Below are 26,776 nucleotides of genomic sequence, written 5' to 3' on the forward strand. Positions count from 1 at the left end.
GATTAAGGAAAGGCAAACCTACGTTTCTAGCATTTGTTGAGTTAGATGAATCTTTTGACAATGTTGACTGGAATACTCTTTCAAATTCTAAAGGTGGCAGGGGTAAAATACAGGGAGCGAAAGGCTATTTTCAATTTGTACAGAAACCAGATGGCAGTTATAAGAGTCGAGGGGCATGAAAGGGAAGCAGCGGTTGGGAAGGGAGTGAGACAGGCCTGTAGGCTGTCCCCGATGTTATTCAATCTGTATATTGAGCAAGCAGTAAAGGAAACAAAAGAAATATTCAGAGTAGGTATTAAAGTCCATGGAGAAGAAATAAAAACGTTGAAGTTCGCCGATTACATTGTAATTCTGTCAGAGACAGCAAAGGACTTGGAAGAGCAATTGAACGCAATGGACAGCGTCTTGAAAGGAGGATATAAGATGAACATCAACAAAAGCAAAACGAGGATAATGGAATGTAGTCAAATTAAGGCGGGTGATGCTGTGGGAATTAGATTAGGAAATGAGACACTTCAAGTAGTAAAGGGGTTTTGCTATTTGGGGAGCAAAATAACTGATGATGGTTGAAGTAGAGAGGATATAAAATGTAGTCTGGTAATGGCAAGGAAAGCGTTTCTGAAGAAGAGAAATTTGTTAACATCGAGTATAGATTTAAGTTTCAGGAGGTATGGAGTGTAGTCATGTATGGAAGTGAAACATGGACGATAAATAGTTTGGACAAGAAGAGAATTGAAGCTTTCAAAATGTGGTGCTACAGAAGAATGCTGAGGATTAGATGGGTAGATCACATAACTAATGAGGAGGTACTGAATAGAATTGGGGAGAAGAGGAGTTTGTGGCACAACTTGACAAGAAGAAGGACCGGTTGGTAAGACATGTTCTGAGGCATCAAGGGATCACAAATTTAGCATTGGAGGGCAGCGTGGAGGGTTAAAATCGTAGAGGGAGACCAAGAGATGAATACACTAAGCAGATTCAGAAGGATGTAGGTTGCATTAAGTACTGGGAGATGAAGGAGCTTGCACAGGATAGAATAGCATGGAGAGCTGCATCAAACCAGTCTCAGGATTGAAGACAACAACAACAACAACAACAACATGTTCCTATAAACAATGGCTGTGAAGTGTATAATTTTTGTGTGTGATACTGTCAGCGACCTTTGAAGTATTGGTTGGAAATGGATTGGATGGGCAAATATGACAACTTGCTGCTTTCTGCTGTCAACAACACATTGTAAAGCTATGTAATTGTGTCATAGTCACTTGGCAATAAATTAATGAATGGTCACAAAGTTGTTGTACTTCCCACCATTAATTGTGTTACTGGTAGACTGCATAAATCTCTTCCATTCACGAATTGCTAACACCTCTGATGGAATAATCATGTTCAAGTCTAGAACAATAATCTGCTGTAATGCATTACTCAACTTATGTCGAAATACCTGAAGTTCCAGAACACTTAGGTGACCTACTTCTGTTGCAGAGAGAGAAAATTTAAGCCTCTGGGCGTCTTGAGATTTGGGGAGAGCTGAGGCTTGGATGATGCACTTGAAATCCCTCATACTGTATGTATTCCAGCCAGTGACAGGAAAGAATGAAATCAAAATTGTCAAATACATACTGACAGCATGTTACACTTGGGACAGGCTCTTTAGTGTGGTATGCAGTTGATAACTCCAGCTGTTTAACTTTTTTACATTATAGCTCACTTAACAATAGCAAATAAGTGCTCATTTAATAAACTGAAAGTAGCTCCAATATATAAACATGCACTCAGTGAAGTTATTTTGTATATTCACACAAGAGAACTATACAGGAAGTGCTGGCGAAGTGTAGTTTGCAAAATGAAAAGCGAGCACACTCATGGTGGGGGATGTTGACTTTCCCAGAAGAACACTACAGCCACCATAAGGGATGATAAGAATTAATTTCCCCTCTAACAATTAGAACAGTGTGCAGAGGTTTATGTAGATTCCTTTCATATGTATTTCTTGCATTAGCAGTATCAGTATCTCACACCTGTGTGTCACGTTTGTGGAATACAGATATGAGTTACTGATGCAGTTTGTGGAAAATAGCCCCCATGTCCCCCCTGACCCCTACTTCCCCCTAGTGACATCTGTACGTTGCATAGTGCTGTGGAGGGTCGGTATAACTTATGAAACAACCTGTAGTTGTTTCTCGTGGCATAGTGGAGTAGACAGAGTGGAGATTCATTTGCTCGCTCTTCAGTTTGCAGACCTGTGAAGGAGGAAAGCTGATGAACACAGTCTGGCGACCAATCTTCATTCACATTCTACCTTCCACCCTTTTACATAATTTACCCCTTAACCCCTAATGCCTGAATAAATTTCTAAATTAAAGAAAAAAATCAAGAGTCATAGTTCATTAGAGGTACCCAAAACACTCAGGAGAATGCAGCACTTGTCAGAGTGTTGGCAGCTTCATGAAGAATCAGCACCTATCAACACTAGCATTCACAAAAAGTTATTCTTCCAATTATTAGCACAACACTGGTATGATGTGAATTTGTGACACTTGGCATTAAGGGGTTAATAAGGCTCTACTGCACTTTGACATAGTACACACATTTGATATTTGATCTTAATCCACTTCATTTAACAATAAACATTAATTTTAAGTCATTAAAACATTATTTTTAATAATCCCTTATTTTTCCATGCCACAACTCTAGTCGTAGAGAAAAAAAATAATATGACCTTTTTGTATGAAATTTAATCTAGTTTAATTTTATCCTGGGAAATATTTTCACTAGAAGCTGCAGTTTTTGAGTTATTCAATAAAACCATAAAAAAAACTAACCTTTGAAGCCCCCTCCCCCGCACCACTCCACACCTCAACACACAGCTAGCAGGGATTTTTAGTATGTTATTCATGGCACTATTTTCTACCACTGTACAAAAAATTGTGACCTTTTCTGGTCTCCACTGACCTGCTTATTCTATTGTTCTCAGCTGTGCCTCAGTGTTAGTGAAGTGGATGGCCTAAAGAATGCTTGTTTCTATGTTTTAAAATTATATGCAAAATGGCAGTTTCTGAGTTCCTCAACAATCACTGCACTTTACAATGATTTGTGCTTTTTACAAGAACTAAAACTGAACAAAAAAGTAAATGCAATAGTTTCTTCGAGCACTCTGAGGAAGTTTTGTCAGCACTTGTGGTATTTAAATGAAGAGATATTTTTGTGTATTATCACTGTTTGATGACCTCATTAGCAATGACACTAAAACACATATAGTACAATGTTCTACCTGTTGAAGTTACAAAACTTTTTGGACATAATATAATTTTATAAATTTCCATTTAGCACTTTCACATACGCTATTCAGAGTGTATCAGAATATTACCAAACAGATTATGCTGTGAATCTATTACTACAGGTAAAGAAATTGATGAGTTCATTTCAGTCAAGAATTTGGACGTGTTGAAGTCAACCATAGAATTAGACTTCTTAAATAAAATTGCTATTTCTTGAGATTCAAACAATTGCTACCTTAGTGCCAAAGAGACTTTGAAAAATCTTAAGATGAGAAATGATACAACAGAGAGAGGGGTGAAGGTAATGCAAAATTTCTGTGGATTATTAATGGCTGACAAAGAACAAAGAGAATTCATTTTTAATGTGAACAAGGTCACTGGAGACAATACTCCAACTGAAAAAAAGAGACACCAAAATGTAAGTTGTGCTACACTATTATTGATTTATGCTACATTCTGTGTGTTCTGTCACATTGTTATACTTAAATTTTTCCCATGTAATAATGTTTACACATATCTGCAAAATATATATAGGCCGATTTCAGTTGTATAGGCCAATAGAAGAATACACACACTTATTTCAGTACTGAAGTCTTATTTAGCTATTTAAGCCATGGGTTGATATTAATTAATTACAATGAAATGTGGCATTTTATCAAAGTGTGCCAAAAACAGAAAAATAAGGAGTTTTGTGCACAAATCACTTGACATTTTCATATAATTCCCATATAAGGACCACTCTATCTGTGCCATGACCAACAAATTTTTGCATCTTTTCACACAGTTTACGAAAATATTAGTGTCAGTTATGAGTCTGTTCTGTCAGCTTTATACTATTATAAGGACATTTGATATTCTTCTGTGTAATGCTTGCAGAAGCATGCAATAAGAATAATGTTTACACTCGATAACTATACACCTTGCAGACGTCTGTTCAAGGACCTACAGATTCTTACATTTAGGTATCAATAAGTAATATATTTCTTATTTGTATTATTTGTTAATAAGAGGGGTGAATTTAGGATGAACTGTATAATTCACACCCACAGTAGCACAAGGAAAAATAATGTCTTGATAGAGTATGAACCCCTAATCTAGAACTCAGAATGGAATTTTATATTCTGGTCCAAACAAAGTCTACACAAAGTTACTAACATACCAAACAAGAAAGTGAAAATCCACAGATATTCAAAATCCAAGTAAAATAATATCTCATTAGACACTCCTACAGTTTAAGAGAAAATTTGAACTCCAGGCTGTAAATTCTGCTTAACTTTTAAGTCTCACAGATTGTACTTCACCAGCGTATAGTAAGCTGATTGTGGTGTATGTAATGCCACATAAACAGATTTTTGATGTATTGGATACAAACAGCAGCTGAGTAGTATAAGTGGATCAGTGGCTTTTCCAAAGTGACTGTTTTTCTCCTAATCTACATATACTGCTCATAATTGTCAGATTAGCACTATTCATTATTTGTGATTAGCATGAAACTTCCTAGCAGATTAGCACTACTCATTATTTGTTATTAGCATGAAACTTCCTTGCAGATTAAAACTTATGAGCTAGAGTGTGATTCAAATTTGCTTCTCTTAATGATGAAACACTTCATCAAGATAATTGTTTGATACATTTGTGTACTGCCTTTCATCAGTTTGCACGGTGTACAGTGGTATCAACATGTGCATGGATTAGGTGTATTTTAATCTTATAGCTTTATTAAAAACTTGTAAATGCCAACATATTTGTGCATAAATCAGTGCAGATTTAGAAAGCATTGCTCGTGCGAAACTCAGCTGAGCCTTTTCTCTCACAATACCCTGCAAGGCATGGATGAAGGGTAACAGGCAGACTCCGTATTCCTAGATTTCCGAACATCATTTGAGACAGTGGCCCACTGCAGACTGTTAAAGAATCATTGGGATTAGGTTCCCAAATATGTGAGTATCTTGAAGACTTTGAACTCGGTATGCAGTCCTTGACAGTTAGTGTTCATCAGAGACGAGGATATCATCAGGAGTACGTGGAAGTGTGAAAGGATTGCTTGTATCTTCTATATACATAAATGGTCTGATGGTCATGGGGTTAGCAGCAATCTGCAGCTGTTTGCTGATGATGTGGTGTGCGGAAAGATGTCAAGTGAGTATAGGAGAATATGAGATGACTTTGACGAAATTTCTAGTTGGTGTGATGAATGACAGCTAGATCTAAATGTAGAAAAATGTAAATTAATGCAAATGAGTAGGAAAAACAATCCTGTAATGCTCAAATATAGTACTCATAATATGCTGCTTGACAGTGTCACGTTGATTAAATATAAAGATGTAACATTGCAAAGATATATGAAATGTAACTAGCCTGTAAGGACTGTCATAGGGAAAGTGAATGACTGACTTTGGTTTACTGGAGAATTTTAGGAAAGTGTGGGTCATCTGTAAAGATGATGATGTACAGAACGCACTAAAAGACTACAACAGTGACATGGAGCTGTCACAGTGTCTAAGAATGATTCCTACCTCCAGCCCCCACCACTGCTCATGCCACAGCCTACAAGCTGTCTCCGGAAGACTCTTTCAGAAGAGGTCTCACTTCCAGAGCTCATGTCACGTCATCTGGTGGGACCCCGTGACCTCCGATCTGCGCACCTACCACACAAAGACTCATTCTCTTGGTATATTTGCTTGATGGAATGTTCACTTACAGGCCACTATCTGTTGATGACTTGCTTTTGTCTCGGACTATGTATGGACTTTAATATTGACTAGCTATGTTCCGTTCGTGTGACATCGATCTTCTACATTATCGTGTTTACTGTATGTTTCTACTGGGTCAGTGTAATAAGCCAAATAAATTGTGCTCTCCACACCTACACAAGATACTATAGTGTGACCCATTCCTGACTACTTCTCAAATGTTTGGGATCCCTATCATGTCGGATTAAAAGGAGGAGATGTTCAGAGGCCGACTGCTAGATTTGTGACTGGTACGTTCAATCAACACACAATTATTGTGGAGGTACTTTGGAAACTCAAATGGTGATCCCTGTAGGGAAGGCGATATTCTTTTTTGAGGAACAATGTTAAGAAACTTTAGAGAACCAGAATTTTAAGCTGACTGCGGAACGATTCTATTGCCACCAATGTAGATGAAATTAGGGACCATGCAGAGGCATATAGACCATCATTTTCCCTCACTCCATTAGCGAGCAGAACATCAAAGGAGAGGGGGGAGGGGGGATGACTGCACCTCCGTTATGTAGGATTTAGGCACCCAGGCTTGAACGAAAAGTCCATAACCAGTGTATTCTACCAGTATTGACTCACACATGTGAAATTTGGGCAAACATTAGATGTGAAGACAGTCAAAAATTGAAGGGTGTCCAACAACCAAAAGAAGGGTGCTTGCTGCACATAACAAGAATGTACAGAATAACAACAACATGTAATATAAAGAATAGGTGGTGAGAACATAAAATGGGCAGACACTGATGCAAAATAATGGGAGATGGACAAAGGACATTCCGTTCTGGACTCTTCCTGATAACAAGGGTCAGAAAGAAACAAGCAGGGCAAAAGTGAGTACAAAAAACTTGTAAAATGTGGATAAAAAAGGAGAAGATTCTAATGTACAGAAAAGTCTGAAAGAGGATTATATCCAGCAGTCAGTGAGAAATGAGGATTATGGACCAGCAGCACTAATAACTAGCTTGCTGAGGAACTTATGTTTTACTTAGATCTTTATTACATCAGATGAATGAATAGCTCAAACAAAATAATTGAGAATGGCTGACCACTACTTACCTTAAGGAGGTGAAACTCCAGTACTGCCAACAGATTAAAAAAAAAGTATTTTCCTTGTACATTGTATGTTGTTGCAGGATTTCAATCAACGTTGCATATGGTACTCATTGCAACACTTTCTGATTTAGACTGTTACTGCATTGGGCAAGATGTAGAGCATCTTTTCATTCTGTTCAGTTGCATAACTGTGCTGTAAGAGTTATGCTTAATTTTGCTTTTCCCAAGATGTTTTCTCTATAAGAATATATTCAGAATTCATCAAAGTCCACCCTCACTTCCCACACCTGTACTGAATTGCCTTCTGTGCACTGTACCGTGCCAAGTGACTGGATTAACAAAGATGAATTTTGAGTACAGGTTTGTCTTCTGTGGTTGATTTTTAATGCACACAACAAACCACTAGCAAAGAATTTAGATGTGATGCCACTTCTAGGGGATACAGTTCTAATTTGTGTACATGCAGGATTTACTTCAACCAATTTTGATGTACTAGTAGGTTTCATCAGCTAAGACTGTTTCAGCTGATACATATATTACATGCTGCAGTGAAAACATTATACCAGGACCAACGGCAAGTTGATTTTTATCTTATTATTTTCCAGGAAATAAGTATTTTCCTAGTCAAAGAACTAGTACCTGTGATCATAGGAACTAGTTAAGTATATCATTGTTTTTCCAGGAAGTTACAGGTGATGCAAAACAACAAATGATTAAAACATTACATTAGTATGGAGAACTTTTAATGAGGCACATACACATGTTGCAATCAGTAAGGCATTTGGGTGCCTTGCATATAAATGGAATCAGATACACACAACAGTATGTTGTACAGACCGCTAATGACATCTTGTGATAAATTATCTTATGTCATCTGCATAAGATACCACAGTCTTTTATATAAAACAAAACAGCATGGGATCTTATGACTAGATTATCAGTGACTCATGGTTGGAGCCTGTCAGCTGACTAATATCTAGGTGTAACTTAGCAGATATATGAAATGGAATGATCACATAGGCTCAATCATGGGTAAAGCAAATGGTAGAACTCACTTTATTAGCAGAATACTGGTGAAACACAATCAGTCCACAAAGGAGATTGCTACAAATTGATGTGTCTTCTGCATCTACATTTACATCTATACTCTGCAAACCACCACGAGGTAACTGTACCAGTTATTACGGTTTCTTCCTGTTCCATCCACGTATGGAGAGTGGGAAGAATGTTTGAATGTGTCTGTGCATGAAGTAATTATTATTATCTTTTCTTAGTGATCCCTATGTGAGCAATATGTAGAGCATTGTAACATATTCACGGCATCACCATTTAAAGCCAGCTTTTGAAACTTTGTTAATAGACTTTCTCAGGATAGTTTACATCTATCTTCAAGAGTCTGCCAGTTCAGTTCCTTCAGTATATCTGTGACACTCTCCCATGGACTTAAACCTGTGGCAATTTGTGCTGCCCCTCTTTTGTAGATTGACTGCATTTCCCCAGTATTCTACCAATAAACTGAAGTCTACCACCTGCTTTACCTGGTATTTATGTGACTTTGCCAATTAAAACAGTAACTCACTGACAGTATAGTCATAAGATACTCCGTTTTTGCATTTTGTGAATTGCAAAATTTTACATTTTTGAACATTTAAAGCAAGATGTCAATCTCTGCACCATGTTGAAATCTTATCAAGATCACACTGAATACTTATGCAACTTCTTTCACATAGAGCTTCATTATACATAACTGCATCATCTGCCAAAATCCTGTTTATACTATTAATACTGTCTGCATGGTCATTAATATACAACATGAACGGCAAGGGTGGGTCCCAACACACTTGTGTTTAGTACACCCAAAGTTACCTCTACATCCAACAATGACTCCATTCACAATAATATGCTGCGTCCTCCCTACAAAAAAGTTCTCAATCCAGTCACAAATTTCACTTGATTCTAGGTTTGCCATATGTATGGTGTTAGCCAGAACAATATGAAATTTCCCTGTTTTGTTCCGGGTACAGTGCACTTCTTTAACTGTGCGCCAAATGTTCCTATTTTGAACATGAGGTTTAATGACTTATATTTTTTAATCTTCCAGTAGCAGATTTTACTATGCAGATTATGTTTTTCACGCTAGGGTGTACATGTGATGTCAGCTGAGACAGAGTGGGACAAATGTGATGTGCAGTGTGTGCAGTCTATTAACAAAGAGATCAACGAGACCTGCCAAGTTCTGGCTCGGCAGAAGTCAGTCAACTTCGGCTAAGTTTTATTACTGGGTCTTTTCAATTTCGAATTGTCTGTGATATGGAATTAGGAGCAAAAAAGCACCATCATTCAACATGAAACTTTCAATTTCGATTGGAGACTTGTTTTGGCATAAGTCGATATCGCTATGTAAGTGCGAGCGTAGTACTAGCACTGCGTGACGGGAGTGTGGCTTGTTCTCCTAGCACCACACCCCCATAGAATTTTTTTTCTTTTTGTGAACAAGCTGTACTTCGACTCCATGCAACACAGCACATTGTTTTGTTCATCTTGGGAGCAGGTTCAACACTTTATTGCAAGCCATCATACATTTCACGTTTTAGAACTTATTTCTTTGTGGAAGTAGTGTGTTCAAAATGGATGGGACTGCAAAAAATTCCACAAAACAAAAATAAGATATTCCAACCAGCACACACCAGAAAAGAAGACCACAAGTGTATCATTCAGGAAAAAGAATTTCCAGAATTGTGGCAAAAAGCAGGGTATACCTTACGTGTTGAAAAAACTGGAGAGGGATTTTCGATTTCACATTGTGGCATAACCAATGTTGGGCATCATTTTAACAGTGTCAACCGCAAACAAGACGCTTGACATCGGTAGAAACCACACTGATGAAAACTCTCTAGTACAAGGTGAACTCTGTTGAAGCAACAAGGTACATAGTAGGTGCATGCTAATTTCAATATTTCAAATGTGAGGCATTAATTACTGGTGTTTTGGGACCAAACAGAATCAATAATTTAACTCAGAAGCTGAAGGACAGCAAGTTTTTTTTGGTGTGGGGTTTGACACTTCCAACAAAGGTAATCAAAAGTGTTATCGTATTTGTGTAAGATACTTTGATATGCAAGCAAGCACGTCCCACAGAATTCTAGATTTCTGTGGGGGTTCTGGTGAATCTGCATCTGCAGTGTCTGAGCAGATCTTGAAAAGGATTCCAAAACACAAGCCGAATTTGTCCCAGATTTCAAGTTTTACTGCAGACTATACAAATGCAAACTATGGGAAGAAAAACTCTGTTTATGTTCACTTAAAAAGAAAAATTGTGGTATAGTGGAATCGAACTGCTACGCACATATAGTGCATAATTGCTGTAAATCTGATATGAACACTATGTCAACTGATAAAATGTTAGTAATTCTGACTTTCAACTATTCCTAAAATTCAGTTAAAAGGGTACCTCAGTTGAAAGATTTCTTTCAATTTGTTGATACAGAATACAATGCTTTGTTGAGACATGTACCTACATGTTGTTTATGCATAAAGCCTGCCACAGAAAGGTTGCTGAAAAATCTACCTGCAATTATATCATACTTTCCTAGTGTAGATGATTGCCCCAGCTTCATTAAGAACAATTTGATAGGTGTGTCTGGTTCAGGAAAACAACTTACTTGAATGGAATTATATCTACAGTTTTCCTTGCAGTTGACTGACAGTTTTTCAAAGGGTGAACCCAACTTAGAAAAAAATGAACTGACAATTTGTGAAGTATATCATGTGTTGGAGAAAATAAAAATGGAGTTAGAACATAGGATAAACGATCTGTTTCTTGGCTATAAGGTGCAACAGTTGCTAGATAAATTGGAATATCTGATCCCAGGTGAAAAACAAACGAAACTGGAAGAATGCAGACATATATATGAAGTTTGTCTGAAATATTTAAATACATGGTTTGATTTTGATGAGAGTAATGTTTTTTCCTTAATGGATTGCATATCACTTGGGGGGGGGGGGGGGGGGGGGACCTTAGTTTCAAAATACTTTGAAATTAGCTGAATCACTTTGTATTGTTGATTTCCTTCATGCATAATATGTATTCATAGGTTGCTATGGTTACTGATTTGTTTTGGAGGGAAGGCAATGGGCATTTAAAAGCAAAGTTAGCCACTATGACAAGACCACAGAGATGGGTCTACATTATAAAAATGATTGGCACATAAAATTGTGCAGTGTTTTAGATGTAGTTACATTTGTTTTGAGTATATTTCCTTCAAATGCATTCAAGGAGAGTGTTTTCTCCACTATGAACATTAAATGGAGGAATGAGCGTAACATGTTTAGTTGATCCAATATAAAATGAATTGTACACTTATTTTAATTATGATGAAAGTTGCAGTGATTTTTATAAGACAGTACTGTCTAATAAAAAAATGTTGAGAATTGAAAAAAATGTTGAGAATTGCGTGCTAACTGAAAAGTACTCCATTGTATTGAGTGTATTATGGAAAAAAGTGCGGTAAACATAATTATTCTAAAAAATGTCAGAGTTGATTTAATGTATTCCTATTTTCCCTCACTGAAATCTGGCAACCCTACTTGATACCCCATATTATCATACTTTTGACAACAAAAGTAGGTGTGGTTTTGAGTGAAATGCTTTTTGCGTATCAAAAAAATACCGCCTCTACCTGATTGCTTTAATCCAAAGCTTTCAGTATGTCACATGAGAAAAATGCGAGTGGGTTTCACATGATTGATGGTCCAGACTGTACACCAATTAAGTTCCTTCCAGAATATGCTGATGCAATAGCTCCATACTTAATCATATACAACGATTCGTTCGACGATAGATCCATACCCAAAGACTGGAAAGTTGCACAGATCACACCAATATTCAAGAAAGGTAGTAGGAGTAATCCACTAAATTACGGGACCATATCATTAATGTCGATATGCAGCAGGATTTTAGAATGTACACCGTGTTCGAACATTATGAATTACCTCAAAGATCTGTGGAAGGTTTTTCACACTGTACCACAGAAGTGCAGCCTCTAGTGAAATTGCATGCTGGCATTCCCCATGGCAGTGTTACAGGCCTTTGCTGTTCCTTATCTATATAAATAATTTGGGAGACAATCTGAGCAGCAGTATTAAGTTATTTGCAGATGACGCTGTCATTTGTCAACTAGTAAAGTCATCAGAAAGTCAAAACAATTTAGAAAAGATATCTGTTAGGTGCGAAAATTGGCAATTGACCCTAAATAGTGAAAAGTGTGAGGTCATCCACATGAGTGGTAAAAGGAATTTCTTAAACTTCAGTTACACAATATATCAGTCAAATCTGAAGGCCCTAAATTCAACTAAATAGCGAGGAATTACAATTATGAACAACTCAAATTGGAAGGAACACATAGAAAATGTTGTGGGGAGGGCTAACCAAAGACTGCATTTTATTGGCGGGACACTTAGAAAATGCAACTTATCTACTAAGGAGACTGCCTACACTATGCTTGTCTGTCCTCTTTTAGAATACTGCTGCTTGGTGTGGGATCCTTGCCAGATATGATTGACAGAGTACATCAAAAAAGTTCAAAGAAGGGCAGAGGAATTTTCTCAGAAATTCCAATCACCAACTTTTTCCTCCAAATGCTAAAATATTTTGTTGATGCTGACCTACATATCACCGTGATAAAATAAGGGAAATCAGAGCTCGTACGGAAAGATATAGGTGTTCATTCTTTCTGCGTGCTATACGAGATTTAAATAATAGAGAATCATGAACGTGGTTCGATGAACCCTCTGCCAAGCACTTAAATGTGATTTGCAGAGTATCTTTGTAGATGTTTTCAAAATCCATGATTGCTGGCACTGAGGAGGTCATTCTGTTCAAGATACCTAATTAAATGTTCACGATACCTCATTATGTTTGAGCTTAGAATATGCTGTAAGATTCCACAACAAATTGATGTCAAGGATATTAAATGGTAGTTTTGTGAATCACTTCTACTACCATCCTTGTTGACATGTGTGACCTGTGCCTTTTTCCAAGAACTGGGCACAGTTTCATGTTCAAGTGATCTACGACAGATTATAGTTAAAGAAGGGGCTAATTCAGCGGCAGATTCAGTATAGAATCTGACAGGGGTTCCATCAGATCCTGGAGCTTTGTTCAGTTTCAACGAGTTCAGTTGCTTCTCAACAACACTGACAATAATACTTATTCCATTCATCTTTTCTGTGGTACGAGGATTAAATTGGGGTAATTCTCCTGGGTTTTCCTTTGTAAAAGACATTTAAAAACAGAGTTAAGCATTTCAAGCTTTTGTTTTACTACGCTCAATTTCAATTCCTGTCGCATTCACTAGGGACTGTACACTAACTTTAACACAGAAAGGGGTGAATTATGGTGCCACAGAAGTCTTTGGTCTTTTTTGCCAAATAGCAATAAAAGTCTGACAGATAGCCAACCAACATTTAAAAACAAACGAATCTCTGAATGACAATTCTTGCCACTCAATAGATGAATTTTTAGATATGAAGTAGTAAAAATAAAAAAAATAATTATATTATGTAAAGAAAAGTTATGTTAAACTTTCATGTTCCACATTAGTACAATATGTTGTATTCATGACTATGGAACAAGTATTAATGTAATGCGACTAACAGTCTACCAGAATCTCTTTGGGTCCTGTGAAAGACCACTTAACAGTATTCTGCTACGGCAGTCATTGTATGCATCATGCATTGCACTCTCGACAGCCAAAGGCAATTCATTCAGCTTCTCTCTATACAGCCATACACTTTGTTTTATGCCCATAATGCAGTAATCTCTGTTTCTTTAGAAGTTTCTTTACAGTGACTGTATAACTTGGAGATTCTCTCCAATTATGAACTGTTCTACTGTGTACATATCTATCCAGTACATGGTAAACTTTTCTTCTACATTTGAGCCAGAGTTCCTGTACATGTTCCTGCTCTGTGCTGAAAGTTTTAAGTTCCTCAGTGAGATACGACACTACTGATTTTTTATCTAGTTTACTGAACATATCTATATTTCTGCTTGTTTTGGTTGTCCTTTGTACTTTGGTAACCACTGTAGCCACAATCACATCATGGTCACTGATGCCAGTTTTGATGTGCACATCCTCATAGAGGTCAGGTCTATTTGTTGCCATTAGATCCAATACACTTCCTTCATTAGTGGGATTCCTATCACTTCTAGGCAGTTTTCAGAGATGGCATTTAGTACTCTTTCTCAGGAAGTCTCATCATGCCAACCACTAACAAAACTGTAATTTTTCCAATTATTTATTGGGTGATTAAAGTCCCCACCAATTGTTTACAGCATGATTGAGTAAATTACATACAAGTGAACTGCAGTTTTCTCTAAAGTTTATGCTTACATCAAGCGATAAGTCTGGCAGACAATACTGAGTCTTTCCCACACAATCTCACATGCAGCTTCAAATTTTACGTCAATGGATTTAAGTTTCTTGTTTACTATTACAAATATACCACCTCCATTTCCCATTTGCCTATCATTTTGATATACACTTATATTTCCTCCAAAAATCTCACTGCTATCAATTACAGGCTTCAACCAGCTTTCTGTACACAGTATTATGTGATCTTCACTGCTTTTCATGAGCTTGCGATTTCAGACATTGCACATCCATACAGTTCACACGTCTGCTTGTGGAGGCCAACTGTGTTGACTCCGTGGGGCATTATGGTAAGCCGCCAAAGAACTATTGTTATTTAAGCAATTGCAAATGAGTGCTCGATCTATTCTGTAACCCGTATTGCCATTGTCCAGTCAGTGTGTCAGTGCTACACACAACCTGTACTTCATTGTATCTTACAAGTTGCTCTATGAAGTACAACCCTTCATAAATCGTGTTTGTTCTCGCTACAGCAAACTTGGCAACAAAGTGTTACATTTTCTCCATGTGTTAGTGTCAGTGCTAAGTCACCCAATAAAAATCTTGATGGAAGAAATGCTCCAATGCACCATTGCCCAGCACTTTCACGGAACAGCAGCAGGCTCTTGCCACCACTCTCAAGCAAGTGGCACCTGCTGGTTTGTGGCTGGTTACTCTCCCATCATTGCAACTGTGGCCCTTTCCACCATATGCTGAATCGGCTGAAGATTGGGAATCCTATAAGACATGGTTACGCCAACATTTCAAGGTTTTTCACGTGGGAGATGCAAATCTGTATAAGGCTTTCTTTCTTTCCTGGCTTTCACTGTGTGTTTCTCATTTGTCGTGCCAACTTGCACCTTTGCAAGAACTGGACAGCATCTTTTGATGAAATATGCAAGCTTCTCTCAACGTATGCAAGTCACTGCGATGCACGTAGAATTTTACCACTGTCAGAAACGCCCAAACGAATCATGCAAAGCCTGGGCTGCAGAATTACACAGGTTGCGCCATCATTATAAACTTGTCACTAGTACCCATCATGAATCCTACGCTGGTTACATGGCACGTCATGTTATTGTTCATCTGGCCCTGGATGGGGAGATCTGTGAAAATGCCCTTGAATGTGAGGATCTGACACTTATGGATGTGCTCAATATAGCACAGTCCTTTGAAGTGTCACGGGCCACAGGCGATCAGATTGCTGCATCGGGGGAGGTATTGGAAGTTGTTCAGCCAACCTTCTAGGCACACTGCTAGTGTTCATGATGACGAGGAAGTCATTGCAGCAGTAACCTTTAGACTCAGTGTCCCATGGAGCAGAGTCGGTTATGACCACAGCAGCAACAGGCCGCATCACAAAAGTGGCCGTGTGCCCATTTTCATCTCGCCTGTACTGCTTCATCCAATAGGAGTGTGCAGTGTACCCTAAGCATTGGGCTGTTTGCAACAAGTGTCACATGAAAGGCCAAATTGCTTCAGTGTGTAACTCATCCTCAAACATGGCGGACACAGTGGGATGTACCCTGTGCCAATCACTTCTCAGTGGTTTGCAGAGTATAAGTGTAGACACATTTTGTTGTATGGGTGAATGCTAAATAGTTCAGTTCATACAGCCACTTACATTTTCATTTGGGTATAGGTATAGTGTCAACAGGGGTGATTCTGAAGCTCCCCCTCCCCTAAGAGTAACACTGATCCAGGAGCCAATTTCACCCTTTTCTTTCCATTTCTGGATAAACTTATATATCATCTTGAAAACAAAAGTATCAAATAATACAATATAATTTGTTGATATGATTTCACACACTTTGTAGTTAAATTTTTCTAAAGCAAGCTCTAAATATTTGCTTATAAATTAAATTGAGGAAAACTTTCTTGGCCCAAAACGAATTCTTAACAGTTTTTTGTAGTGTGTTTTAAGGACGGACAGTTCTATTCGCAGACATGTGTATTTCAACAATACCTAGCTTATCAATATTTTACAAAACATCCAATTATCAATGGGAATCATTGAGATCCCTTTACAGGGGTCATTATTATAGTACGCTACAGTAGCATTTATCTCGTGACCATTCTGCACGTTTACAATACAACAGATTTGAAATATTGACCCCTTTTGATTATTTTAGTTACTAAACAATGAAAAATATTAGTGTGCATTATGGGTGTTTGTATGGAAATAATGTACAATTATAAAACTTTTCATTTGGCCTAATAGAAATTGATATATTTGCAAGAGGTATTTTACAAAATCATGAAATAAGGGGTCAGTCTTATCCCAGATGGCAGTAATACAGTAAACAGTGCTGGTCGATAATGCTTGTAGGAGGGTAACATAACACTGAAAACATTTAATACTATTTTAAAACTTGAGTGATAAAACCACAAGCTCTGAGATGATTTCAATAAATTTCCATTAGTAAATACAATATTAGGCAACATGGAGAAGTAACAGCATGTGTTAGTGCCTACCCCTTAAATCTTGGCTGTGACAGACAGATCTGTAATATAGCTTGAGGTCTAGGGTAGACTGGAAAGTAACAAATTGGTTGTCATGTGGTGAAAAAGGTGGTAGTACTTGACAGATCTGCTTCATAGCCTGAGGTCAACATTCACTCCATATTTATCACTTTACACTGTGAATCATTCACACTGCAACAAACATTCAGGAAAGCTGCATTACATTGCTGTTGCGCATATGATGTACGTATTTCGTGTATCAACTACGAAAAATACAAAAGGAGTGCCACTTCATAACTTCTAGCGAAAAATTGTATGAAATTAGCAGAATTATTCTTCGTGTCTACCCAATTTGACGATACCCAACATTAGACAAATTTCTGCACAAAAAGCGCACAGGGATTCAGAGATTATGAAACAATTTTTCTCATTTTTATAAATAATTACAAGATTTCGTAGTCTTCAGCGTAAACAAGTTGGACTTAGAAGTGGGTGGAACATTCGTACATGTGGGTATTTTGAATGAGTATGTATTACCACTGCCATTGGGATTTATAAATGTCAAAGCTTTTGACCCAGTTTCAACATGTGTACAGACAGCACTGGAAAACTAAAGCGTATATTTCGCTACTTCTTACTGCCTACTAGGCCCACTGAAAAGGAAACACTTTAATTGAATACGGAGAGCACAACTCACTTTTGGATATTTATCTTTTATAACCACAACTTTGCTATCTTCCTTCACAATTAAAGTAGGGTCCTTCATAGCCGTTAAAAGGCCATTTGCCCAAAATCCAGGTGTTTTTTTCGACTGCGGTCCATCATCACTTGCTGATCTTTTGCTCATCTCAAATTCAGCACTCCAAACACCCGCCACACTCAGACCAACACGTCGCATAACATGAGTTTGTTTTTGCTAGGACATCCAAAACTTTGCAATTAGGTATCGACTGTTGTGATATGATAGGTCGACGGTAAGGGCCCATCCACACGCAACGATCTGTCTGCGCAAATTACTACGCACATCGCAACTGCGTAGAGAGATCGTTGCGTGCGGACAGAAGATTTTCACCACCCTTAGGTGTGTGCAAACCTGGAAGTTGGAGGTTTGAGCGAAACCTCTCAAATCTGTGGGTTCAAACAACATCTGCGCAGACAAGTTGGAGCCTGTGGACAGGAGATCGCCGCAAATCTGGCGCGAAACAGCTGTTTGCTCAGTCTAGTGTTTGTATTTGTGCGCACAGGGCATTAAAATGGCTGATACTCGTCAGTGTTCTCGAGAGTTTGTTAGTGAATTCATTGAAATATATAGAAACTACCCATGTTTGTGGAAGATTAAAAGTAAAGAATATAGTGACCGAGACAAAAAGACAGCACCATACAATGCTCTAATTGACAAATTGCGGGCAGTTGACGCCTCGGCAAACAGAGAAATCCAGGTGTTTTTTTCGACTGTGGTCCATCATCACTTGCTGATCTTTTGCTCATCTCAAATTCAGCACTCAAAACACCCGCCACACTCAGACCAACAAGTCGCATAACATGAGTTTGTTTGCTAGGACATCCATCCAGAGTAATAAAAAAAATTCGTTGCTAACTGTTTACCGAAAAGAGTTATCCAAAGTTCAGAAATCTAGAAGAACTGGTGTAGAAGTAGATCAAGTATACCAGCCAGCGTTATGGTATTTTGATCTGCTTGGCTTTCTTAAGGTTCGCCCCGCAAATCTCGCAGTAAATTTACGTGAGAAAACTGCTTTCACTGTAGCAGCCACTGTGTACACCATTTTGCCCGCTTTCTCTGTTTCCTGCGGTTTGTCTGAATGTTTTTTGCAACACAAGTTGCGAACACAGACCACAACAGAACTTCCTCCATTTCTATATTTCAAAATAACTGAATTAAATTTTTGACGTTTACGGAGAGCGTAGTCTCTTGCCACTGATATTTCTTTTCTACACCGACAGATGGCGGACGAGTAGTAGATTGGGGTTTGTGACGTGTGAACACACCACATTTGCAGCGATCTTTTGCATGTACAGACATCTGCGCCGATGTCTCCACAGACAGATCGTTGCGTGTGGAGCGGGCTTAAGCCCAACAACAGAGATCATCAGTGTCAGCAACAGGTCCAGCCATTTGATATCCACTATTGGATGTTATCTTCCTTCAGAGGCCTCCATGCGCTACGCTCTTCAGCTCTTGTATATTGTTCACGTAAGTTTCCTAATGTCGTCCTCCCGCTTTCTATTAGTTTACTTCTTTATAATTGTTTTATTTCTCCACCACTTCAGCTTTTTAAATTCAATTTAGAAAAAATATAGAAAGTTTACAAATAAACTGGTGATATTATGTTATACAAGTGACCTTCAAATAGTGAATGATTCACATAGGAAATGTAGAGGTCTTAATGTTGTGCTGGTTAATACTAATAGTACATCAGTGAGTGGACTAGAAGATAATTACCAGAAACTTACAAATAGGTCCAGGAAATTGATGATTGGAACAGGATCATAAAATAACAATGAGAATATGGAAGAGGGATAGAGTGCCTATAAACTAGTGTATCTAGGTGGAAAAAAATAAGACGAATAGTTCTGGAAACATACGACAGTGACATTCAGATAATACATGCAATTAGCGACCAGTGTTGATCAACATGCGGCCACCCAAAGAATGGACATTTTGACAGAGTAGATGATATCTTCAAAGTTGGGAATAAGAGGTAAGGAATTATTGGCTGAAGTGGTTTGTTGACAGGGTGGATGCAGACAGCTATCCAAAGACTTGTAAATGGGAATTTTACTGTACATGTGTGGCGTCTGGTGCAGAGTGCCCTATCTTTGGCACCTCCTTTCTTTGAACTAGTTGTTCTTGTGAACTTTCGGCGTACAGATGTGTAACAGCCATTCTTTGTTATATGTACGAGTGGCCAATAAATGTGTATTCGACATTTAAGTGTATTGTCTCTCAACTAATCTTCCGTGATAACCACAATGGTGACCCCAACATTGTCGACTTCTCATCCAGCGTTATTTGTGCTTGTTTTCGTCATTCACTCACATCGCGTTCCGGACTCCATTGTTTACGCCACAATGAATCTACCTGTGACTTTTGGTGCAAGTGTAACAAACCCTATCAACTCTGTCGCTTGCGACCATGAGTGAACAAGTGTACCTCCTTCGAACTTGGTTAAAGGTGAACAGTTATTTACGCCCTGGCACACCGGCGGCCACCTAACCTTGCCCGTTTCAACATGGCCGCCGCCTAGCGTGGCAACACTACAACAGCCACAACATGGACTGTGCCCATCGCCTAACCATAACATGGAGGACCTTCCAGTTAAAGACTGTGGTTTATCCTTCATTTTTGTCATTACCTTCGGGATGGCTTCATGTGCCAGCAAATTTACAGAACTGTGAATCATACATTTCCATGCATGGGGTAGCACATTCTCATTTACATAGTTTCACTGCATCCCCCATCCCCCGTTTTGGCGACACCTGTCGCCTTGGCTGTGCTGGTTTCTGCTACCTTCACACCGTTGTTGCACCACAAGTGCCTTCCACTCGCTTTAGTAATGGTGCTGGCCGTTCCACCCAAACTGGTTATCAGTTACACCGCCGTCGGCTGCACCATGACCGCCCCTTGCCCACTGTTGCTACGCCACCTGCTGTTACACCTGCGACACGCTCCTCATCAGGCGTGCCGATTGGACACATGTCACCAGTTACATGCACGCCGCCTCCTCTGGCCACTTTGTTTCGTCCTGCTCTGCACGCACCGATCTCCTTCTGCCAGTGCAGCCTCAGCATGTGTTACCAGGCAGATTCCCTAAGCTACCTGCATTGCACAAAGACAATCCAAAAACTTGGTTCGCCTTAGTGGACCACCTCCTGGACATTCACGGCATTTCCGACGATGGCGCCCGTTTTGTCTGCCTGGTAAGCCATCTCCATGCACATAAGGACCTCATCAGTAACTTGCTCCTCTCACCACCAAATATTTGACGACCAAATCACTGCTTATCGAGCGCCTTTCCCGTCCTCCGGTGGAGGCGATCCATCACATGATTCACGAGGAGCATCTTGATGAACACACACCTTCGCAACTTTGGTGGCGTCTACGTGCTTTAATCGATGACCAAGCATTGCCTGACGCTGCCTTTTGGACATTGTGGATGGTCAAAATGTCTTCGGACCTGCAGCTTCATCTACTGTCTCACGTCACTGATCCACTCGAGGTTCGGTTATGCATAGCGGATCAGGCGTACACCATCATTCATCACCGACACCACCTGTAACGAACGACATCTCCACCATCCTACTCAGCTGGCACACCTGCGCCTCTAGCTCCGCATCCTGTCGGCAGAGGCGAGCACGCTTGTTTTTGCGCCTCAGCTGCCTGTCAGGAGCAGTCACCTAGCGACCTACAGGATGTACTGCCAGCGGGCTCCCGACAGCCACCGACCTCACCCGAGCAGGGGTCCGATCGGCCACCAGCCAGCCACACCGCAGTCAGCTGCAACCGCTGACCGAACCACGCCATCCCGCCAACTGGCCTACCCGCTGTGCTAGTTCCGCGCTACTTATGGGGATGCCACCCACAATTGCCACGTTCTCTGCACCTACCCAAATGAGACTGGTTGGCACGTTTAGGCGCCACATCTCACCCGTACCTTCATGGCGTCTATCTTGTGATGCTGCACCACTCGCTTTAGTGACACGAGGCCTCTATGCCACAGGTATCTCGACCGGCATTCGCTTTCTTGTCGACAATGGCGCCAACATTAGCATCATACCGGCCAAGCACGCTGTCAACGCACTATCCCCCACTACCTTCGCCTTGATCGCCACCAACCGTTCTCCCATTGCAGCCCACAGCTCCATCAAGATGTCGCTTCACCTCTCACCAGTTCACACCTTCCCTTGGACCTTCCACACTGCCGACATGGATGAACCTGCGATCAGGTTGGATTTTCTTCACCTTTACTAACTTTACCCAGACCTGCAGGTTGCCGCACTCTGCCACACATCTGGCTCTACAGTTCCGTGCACACCCCAGTTCTGTATCACTTCGCTCTCCGACTCCTTGGCTACACTTTCCATGTGTGCCACCCTGGTTGAGTACGTAACCACACGGCTCTCTGATCTGTCGTACGTGCACTCGCAGATCGACGAACTCACATCCAGAACGATGAGTTATATGCCCGCAACACCTCTACCTCCACTGAATTGTCATGCTCACGGCGTACCATACATCGCCTATCTGCAGCGAGGTGGCCCAGCACACGCCCCTACAGCCTTCTCACCAACCGACCCCAGTGTCGAGCATTACACCGCCTGCTGTTTTTTTGCATCACCACGGCTGAATTTCCAAGATGCATTGAGCCTTCCATCGCCGACTGCAGCCGATGCCCCCCACCTACATCTTCCCGGTTCATCAAGGTCAGTGAACTGACATTGCCTGTGGATACCTTCTTGACCCCTCATGCCAACTTCCGACATCCCTGTGCGATTATTGGCCATCAGTAATGGCACTTGCCATAAGATTCGCACCACTGATGGCCCACCTGTTCGTTGTAAGGCCAGGCGCCTTAACACTTCCAGATTTCTGCAGTCCAAGGATATTGTTCAGGATCTACTGGCTTCGGGCATCCTCTGCCCCTCCAATAGCTACAGGTCTTCCCCTATTCACCTTGTTCCCAAAAAGGATGGCACCTTACGCATGTTCGGGGACTAGAGCTCCCGCACCAATATTGGTTACTACCCCATTCGACATAGTCAAGATTTCACGCAGTTGCTTCATAGGTCTACCTTTTTCTCCGTATTAGATTGTTCCAAAGTGTATCACCAGATTCCTATGCATTCCAAAGACGGCTATCATCACACCCTTTGGCCTATTTGAATACTGTTACATGCCTTATGGATTGAGAAATGCTGCACAGACATGGCAGTGGTTCATCGATTCCATTTTGCTCCCTCTGCCTATGCTTACTTAGACGATATCCTTATCTTTTCTTCCTCTGCTGAGGAGCATAAAGTTCACCATGATGCAGTCCATTCGGCCCCCACTGCCAATGGTGTGGTGATCAACCATGATTAATCTCAACTGTATTCCACATCCGACAGCCTCCGACCGACGAGTTCTCATGTCAAAATCATACTTAAAGTTCCTCTACCCGAAGATTATGCTCAGCTCCATCATTTTCTTGGAATGGCAAACTTTTACCACCGCCATATTCCTCAAGCTGCCTCCTTCCAAATGGCCCTCACTGACACTCTCTCCAGCAGAACCACCGCTGGAAAACGGAAGTTGGAGTGGACCCAACCTATTGTCGACGCTTTTGTTAACCTTAAAACTGCCCTAGCCAAAGCCGTCACACTCACTCACCCTGACCCTGAGGCCCATGTCTCAATCATGACTGATGCCAGTGACTAATCTGTGGGCGCCGTTTTACAGCAGCACACCGGCAACTCCACCCAGCCCCTCTGCTTCTTTTCCAAGAAACTGACTGAGAGCAAGTGGTTGCCATTTGACTGTGAGCTACTAGCTGTGTACGTGGCGATTAAACATTTTCATAGTGACCTCGAGGGGCGACCCTTCCTGATCTATACTGGTCACAAGCCACTTCTGGATGCTATTTGTTGTCCGGCTAAGGACCTTCCACCCAGGCGTTTCCACCATATGGACTACATCTGTCAGCACTCTTCTGGCACATGCTACATCCATGGCACGGAGAACGTTGTGGCAGACTACCATTCCTGCATCTGCGTACTAAGCGCACTGCTGAATCTGGAGGAACTTGCTCGACTACAAGCTGATGATATACAGCAAATAAAATCAGACAACGGCTCATCGCTCTCTGTCCAGCCCCATATACTGCCTGGTTCGGCGATCTCTGTCCTTTGTGACAACTCTAAGGGCACACTTCGCCCCCTGGTCTCAGCTGCGCTTTGCCATAGGATCTTTTCCGCCTTGCATGGCTTAGCTCACCCTGGGATGCAAGTCACCACATAGTTCATTATGGAGCACTTCGTGTGGCCTGGCAAGAAGCACGACTGTCATACTTGGAGCAGTGTGTGCATTCTGTGCCAGTGCAGCAATGTCAGCAGGCATGCTCAACCTCCACTGGGCAAGTTTGACATCCCGAAGGGACGTTTCTGGCACATCCATTATTATGACCATTGTGCACATGTTCCAAAATTTAAAATTGGCGAACTGGTATTGATTTGCAATCACCAGTTAAGTTCAAATATCAAAAAGGAGAAACTCAAATTTTACCCTTAATCTAGAGGACCATACACTGAGCAGCCAGAACATTATGACCACCAACCTATTATCGATAAAAACCCATCCAGGCAATAGCAGCGTTACCTGGCAAGGAATGAGTGCTACACAGTGTATGTAGGACACAGGTCAGTGAGAGTGCCGACCATGTGTAGAATGGTGTAGGAACCCAATCCATCACAGTTTGACTGAGGGTAGATTGTGATGGCCTGGAGGCTCGGCATGAGCATTATCGAAAATTCATGACTTGTCAGGTGTTTGAGGAGTGCTGTGGCGAGTGTCTTCAACCCTTGGCATAATGAAGATGAAACCATGTCCAGGCATCGTTGGGCAGCCACCCCTCAATACAGACATAAGACATTGTAGACTGGGCAGACTGGTAAAACAGGATAGGCAGCGAACTGTGGTGGAACTAACATCAGACTTTAATTTGGGGCAGAGTAGAAGTGTGTCTCAACACACAGTGCTCTGAACACTCCTTACGATGACCCTCTGCAGCCGACGACCCACGCCTGTGCCAGTGATAACACTATGTAATCGGCAACTATGACTGCAATGGACACATGACCATGGACTGGATGTTGGTGCAGTGGCAGAGCGTTGTGTGATAAGATGAATCCTGATACCTTCTTCATCATGCTGATAGGAGGGTGCGAATCTGTCGTCTTCCAGAGGAACAGCTCCTTGACACCTGTACTGCAGGATGAAGACAAGCTGATGGCGACTCCATTATGCTCTGGGGACATTCACATAGGCATCCATGGGTCCAGTGGAGCTCGTGCAAGGCATCATGACGGCCAAGGAGTATTGCATTCTGGTTGCAGACCACATACACCCCTTTATAACAACCATGTTTCCCAATGGCAGTATCATTTATCAACAAGATAATGCGCCATGTCACAAGGTCAGGAGTGTAATGGAGTGGTTCAAGGAACACAGTGGCGAGTTCCAATTGATATACTGGCCCTCCAGGTCGCCAGTTCTGAACCTGATCAAACACATCTGGGATGTCATTGAATGTGGCGTCAGAGCTCATAGCCCTCTCCCCAGAATGTATGGGAATTAGGTGAGTTGTGTGTGCAGATGTGATGCCAACTCCCTCCAGCGGCTTACCAAGGGCTCATTCCTTACACACCATAATATGTTGCCAATGGTGGATATACTGGCTATTAGATAGGTGGTCGTAATGTGCTGGCTCATCAGTGGATTCCACAACCAAAAGCTTTTTTCCTAATAGAACCAACTACAGTACAAGATAAAGGCTTATATACTGTGTAACAGGTAAAATGTTTCAAATATCCACCTTTATGGAATAATAACAGCAAACTGGGAACAGTTCGTTGTGAATTTTGTAAAAGCAAGAACAGGACTCCCAAGTTCCTATTCAGATAGCTGTAATTATTCTTTTTTCAGTATTAATAATGTGTAGATTGTTTCTTACTGAGAACGATACATATGTGTGATATCTACGTATATTGTTATGTATAATTGGGATTTTATATTTTTTGAGAGGAAAAATACAAAATGCTAAGCGTCTATGAGTTTTGTACGGGAGACTCTTTATGAGGAGTTGATAGAGATGACAACAGACTTTGTCGACGAAGATTTACTAATTTTTTTCACGTATTATTGTTCTTTCTCTCCACACCTGCAATAGATTTACTAAAGTCAATTTCTGAACTCTATGACAATGAAGTTGTGACTAATCTGTTCTGTAGGGAATGCCAATCACATTCTCCCTCCAGCACCACCATGAAGAACTAGCAGAAGTGGGATTGTCTTGGGATGAGGGGTGGTAAGGGATTTTGTCTTTTGTGGCTGTCTTCTTTCTTTCTTTGACCTTAGTAAATCTATTCTTTAATTTCTTTTCTTCCTTCTACGCCTGAAGTATCACTTTCTGTCACTGAAACCCTTCTCTTTGCTGCATATTTGTATCACAACCTGTTGTCACAGGCTGGCCAAGGGGAGCAACACATGTGTGACAATATGATTTGGACAAGTCGACGTTATTTTCGTGACATACGCATATTGTGTATGACATCAGTACACTGCACCATAGGCTATCACACGTTGTGTGGGAAGATAATGGGAGAAAGCCTGTACATGCAGTGCAACAGTATGAAATATGACATGCTAACATGAGGGTAACGTACTGAAGATAATAGTGCCATCTAGCAAGAAACCGATTAATCAACAACACAGATACGCAACAAGCAAAACAAGATCGTTTTAGTAGAGGACACGAAAATTGGGCTATTTTTAAGTAACATATTGTTTGATCAGTGTCAGAAGACATAAACGATATTTAATCACCCAGATAAATATAAATTACGATTTAAATGTTTTATGAAATTAATGACTATGGAGATAAAGAAACAGATGACATGCTACACTGGAATGCTAGGAAATACAGTTACATAAGTGGGGAAGTGGGAAGCGAATATGCCATAGGGAAGTTAAAGTGACATAGAAAACCAAAAGAAAGGCACAAAAAAGGTGTGCAGCAAAGTGGGCAGGAAATCAAAAGATCTGTTAGGG

At 40.6% G+C, this 26,776-nt stretch overlaps 1 protein-coding gene across 1 annotated transcript in view; it reads right to left on the bottom strand.

Annotated features, from left to right (window-relative positions):
* The window catches only part of LOC126452261 (aprataxin-like), a 73,297-nt gene extending 55,406 nt beyond the window's left edge, over positions 1 to 17,891 (bottom strand). The window contains exon 1 of the mRNA XM_050091052.1: positions 17,651 to 17,891. Coding sequence (XP_049947009.1) covers positions 17,651 to 17,851 — 201 coding nt within the window. The 5' untranslated portion in view covers positions 17,852 to 17,891. The remainder of the gene's footprint in view (positions 1 to 17,650) is intronic.
* Positions 17,892 to 26,776: the final 8,885 nt, after the last annotated feature.

Source organism: Schistocerca serialis, unplaced genomic scaffold, assembly GCF_023864345.2.
Source record: "Schistocerca serialis cubense isolate TAMUIC-IGC-003099 unplaced genomic scaffold, iqSchSeri2.2 HiC_scaffold_843, whole genome shotgun sequence".
Lineage (NCBI taxonomy): Eukaryota > Metazoa > Arthropoda > Insecta > Orthoptera > Acrididae > Schistocerca > Schistocerca serialis.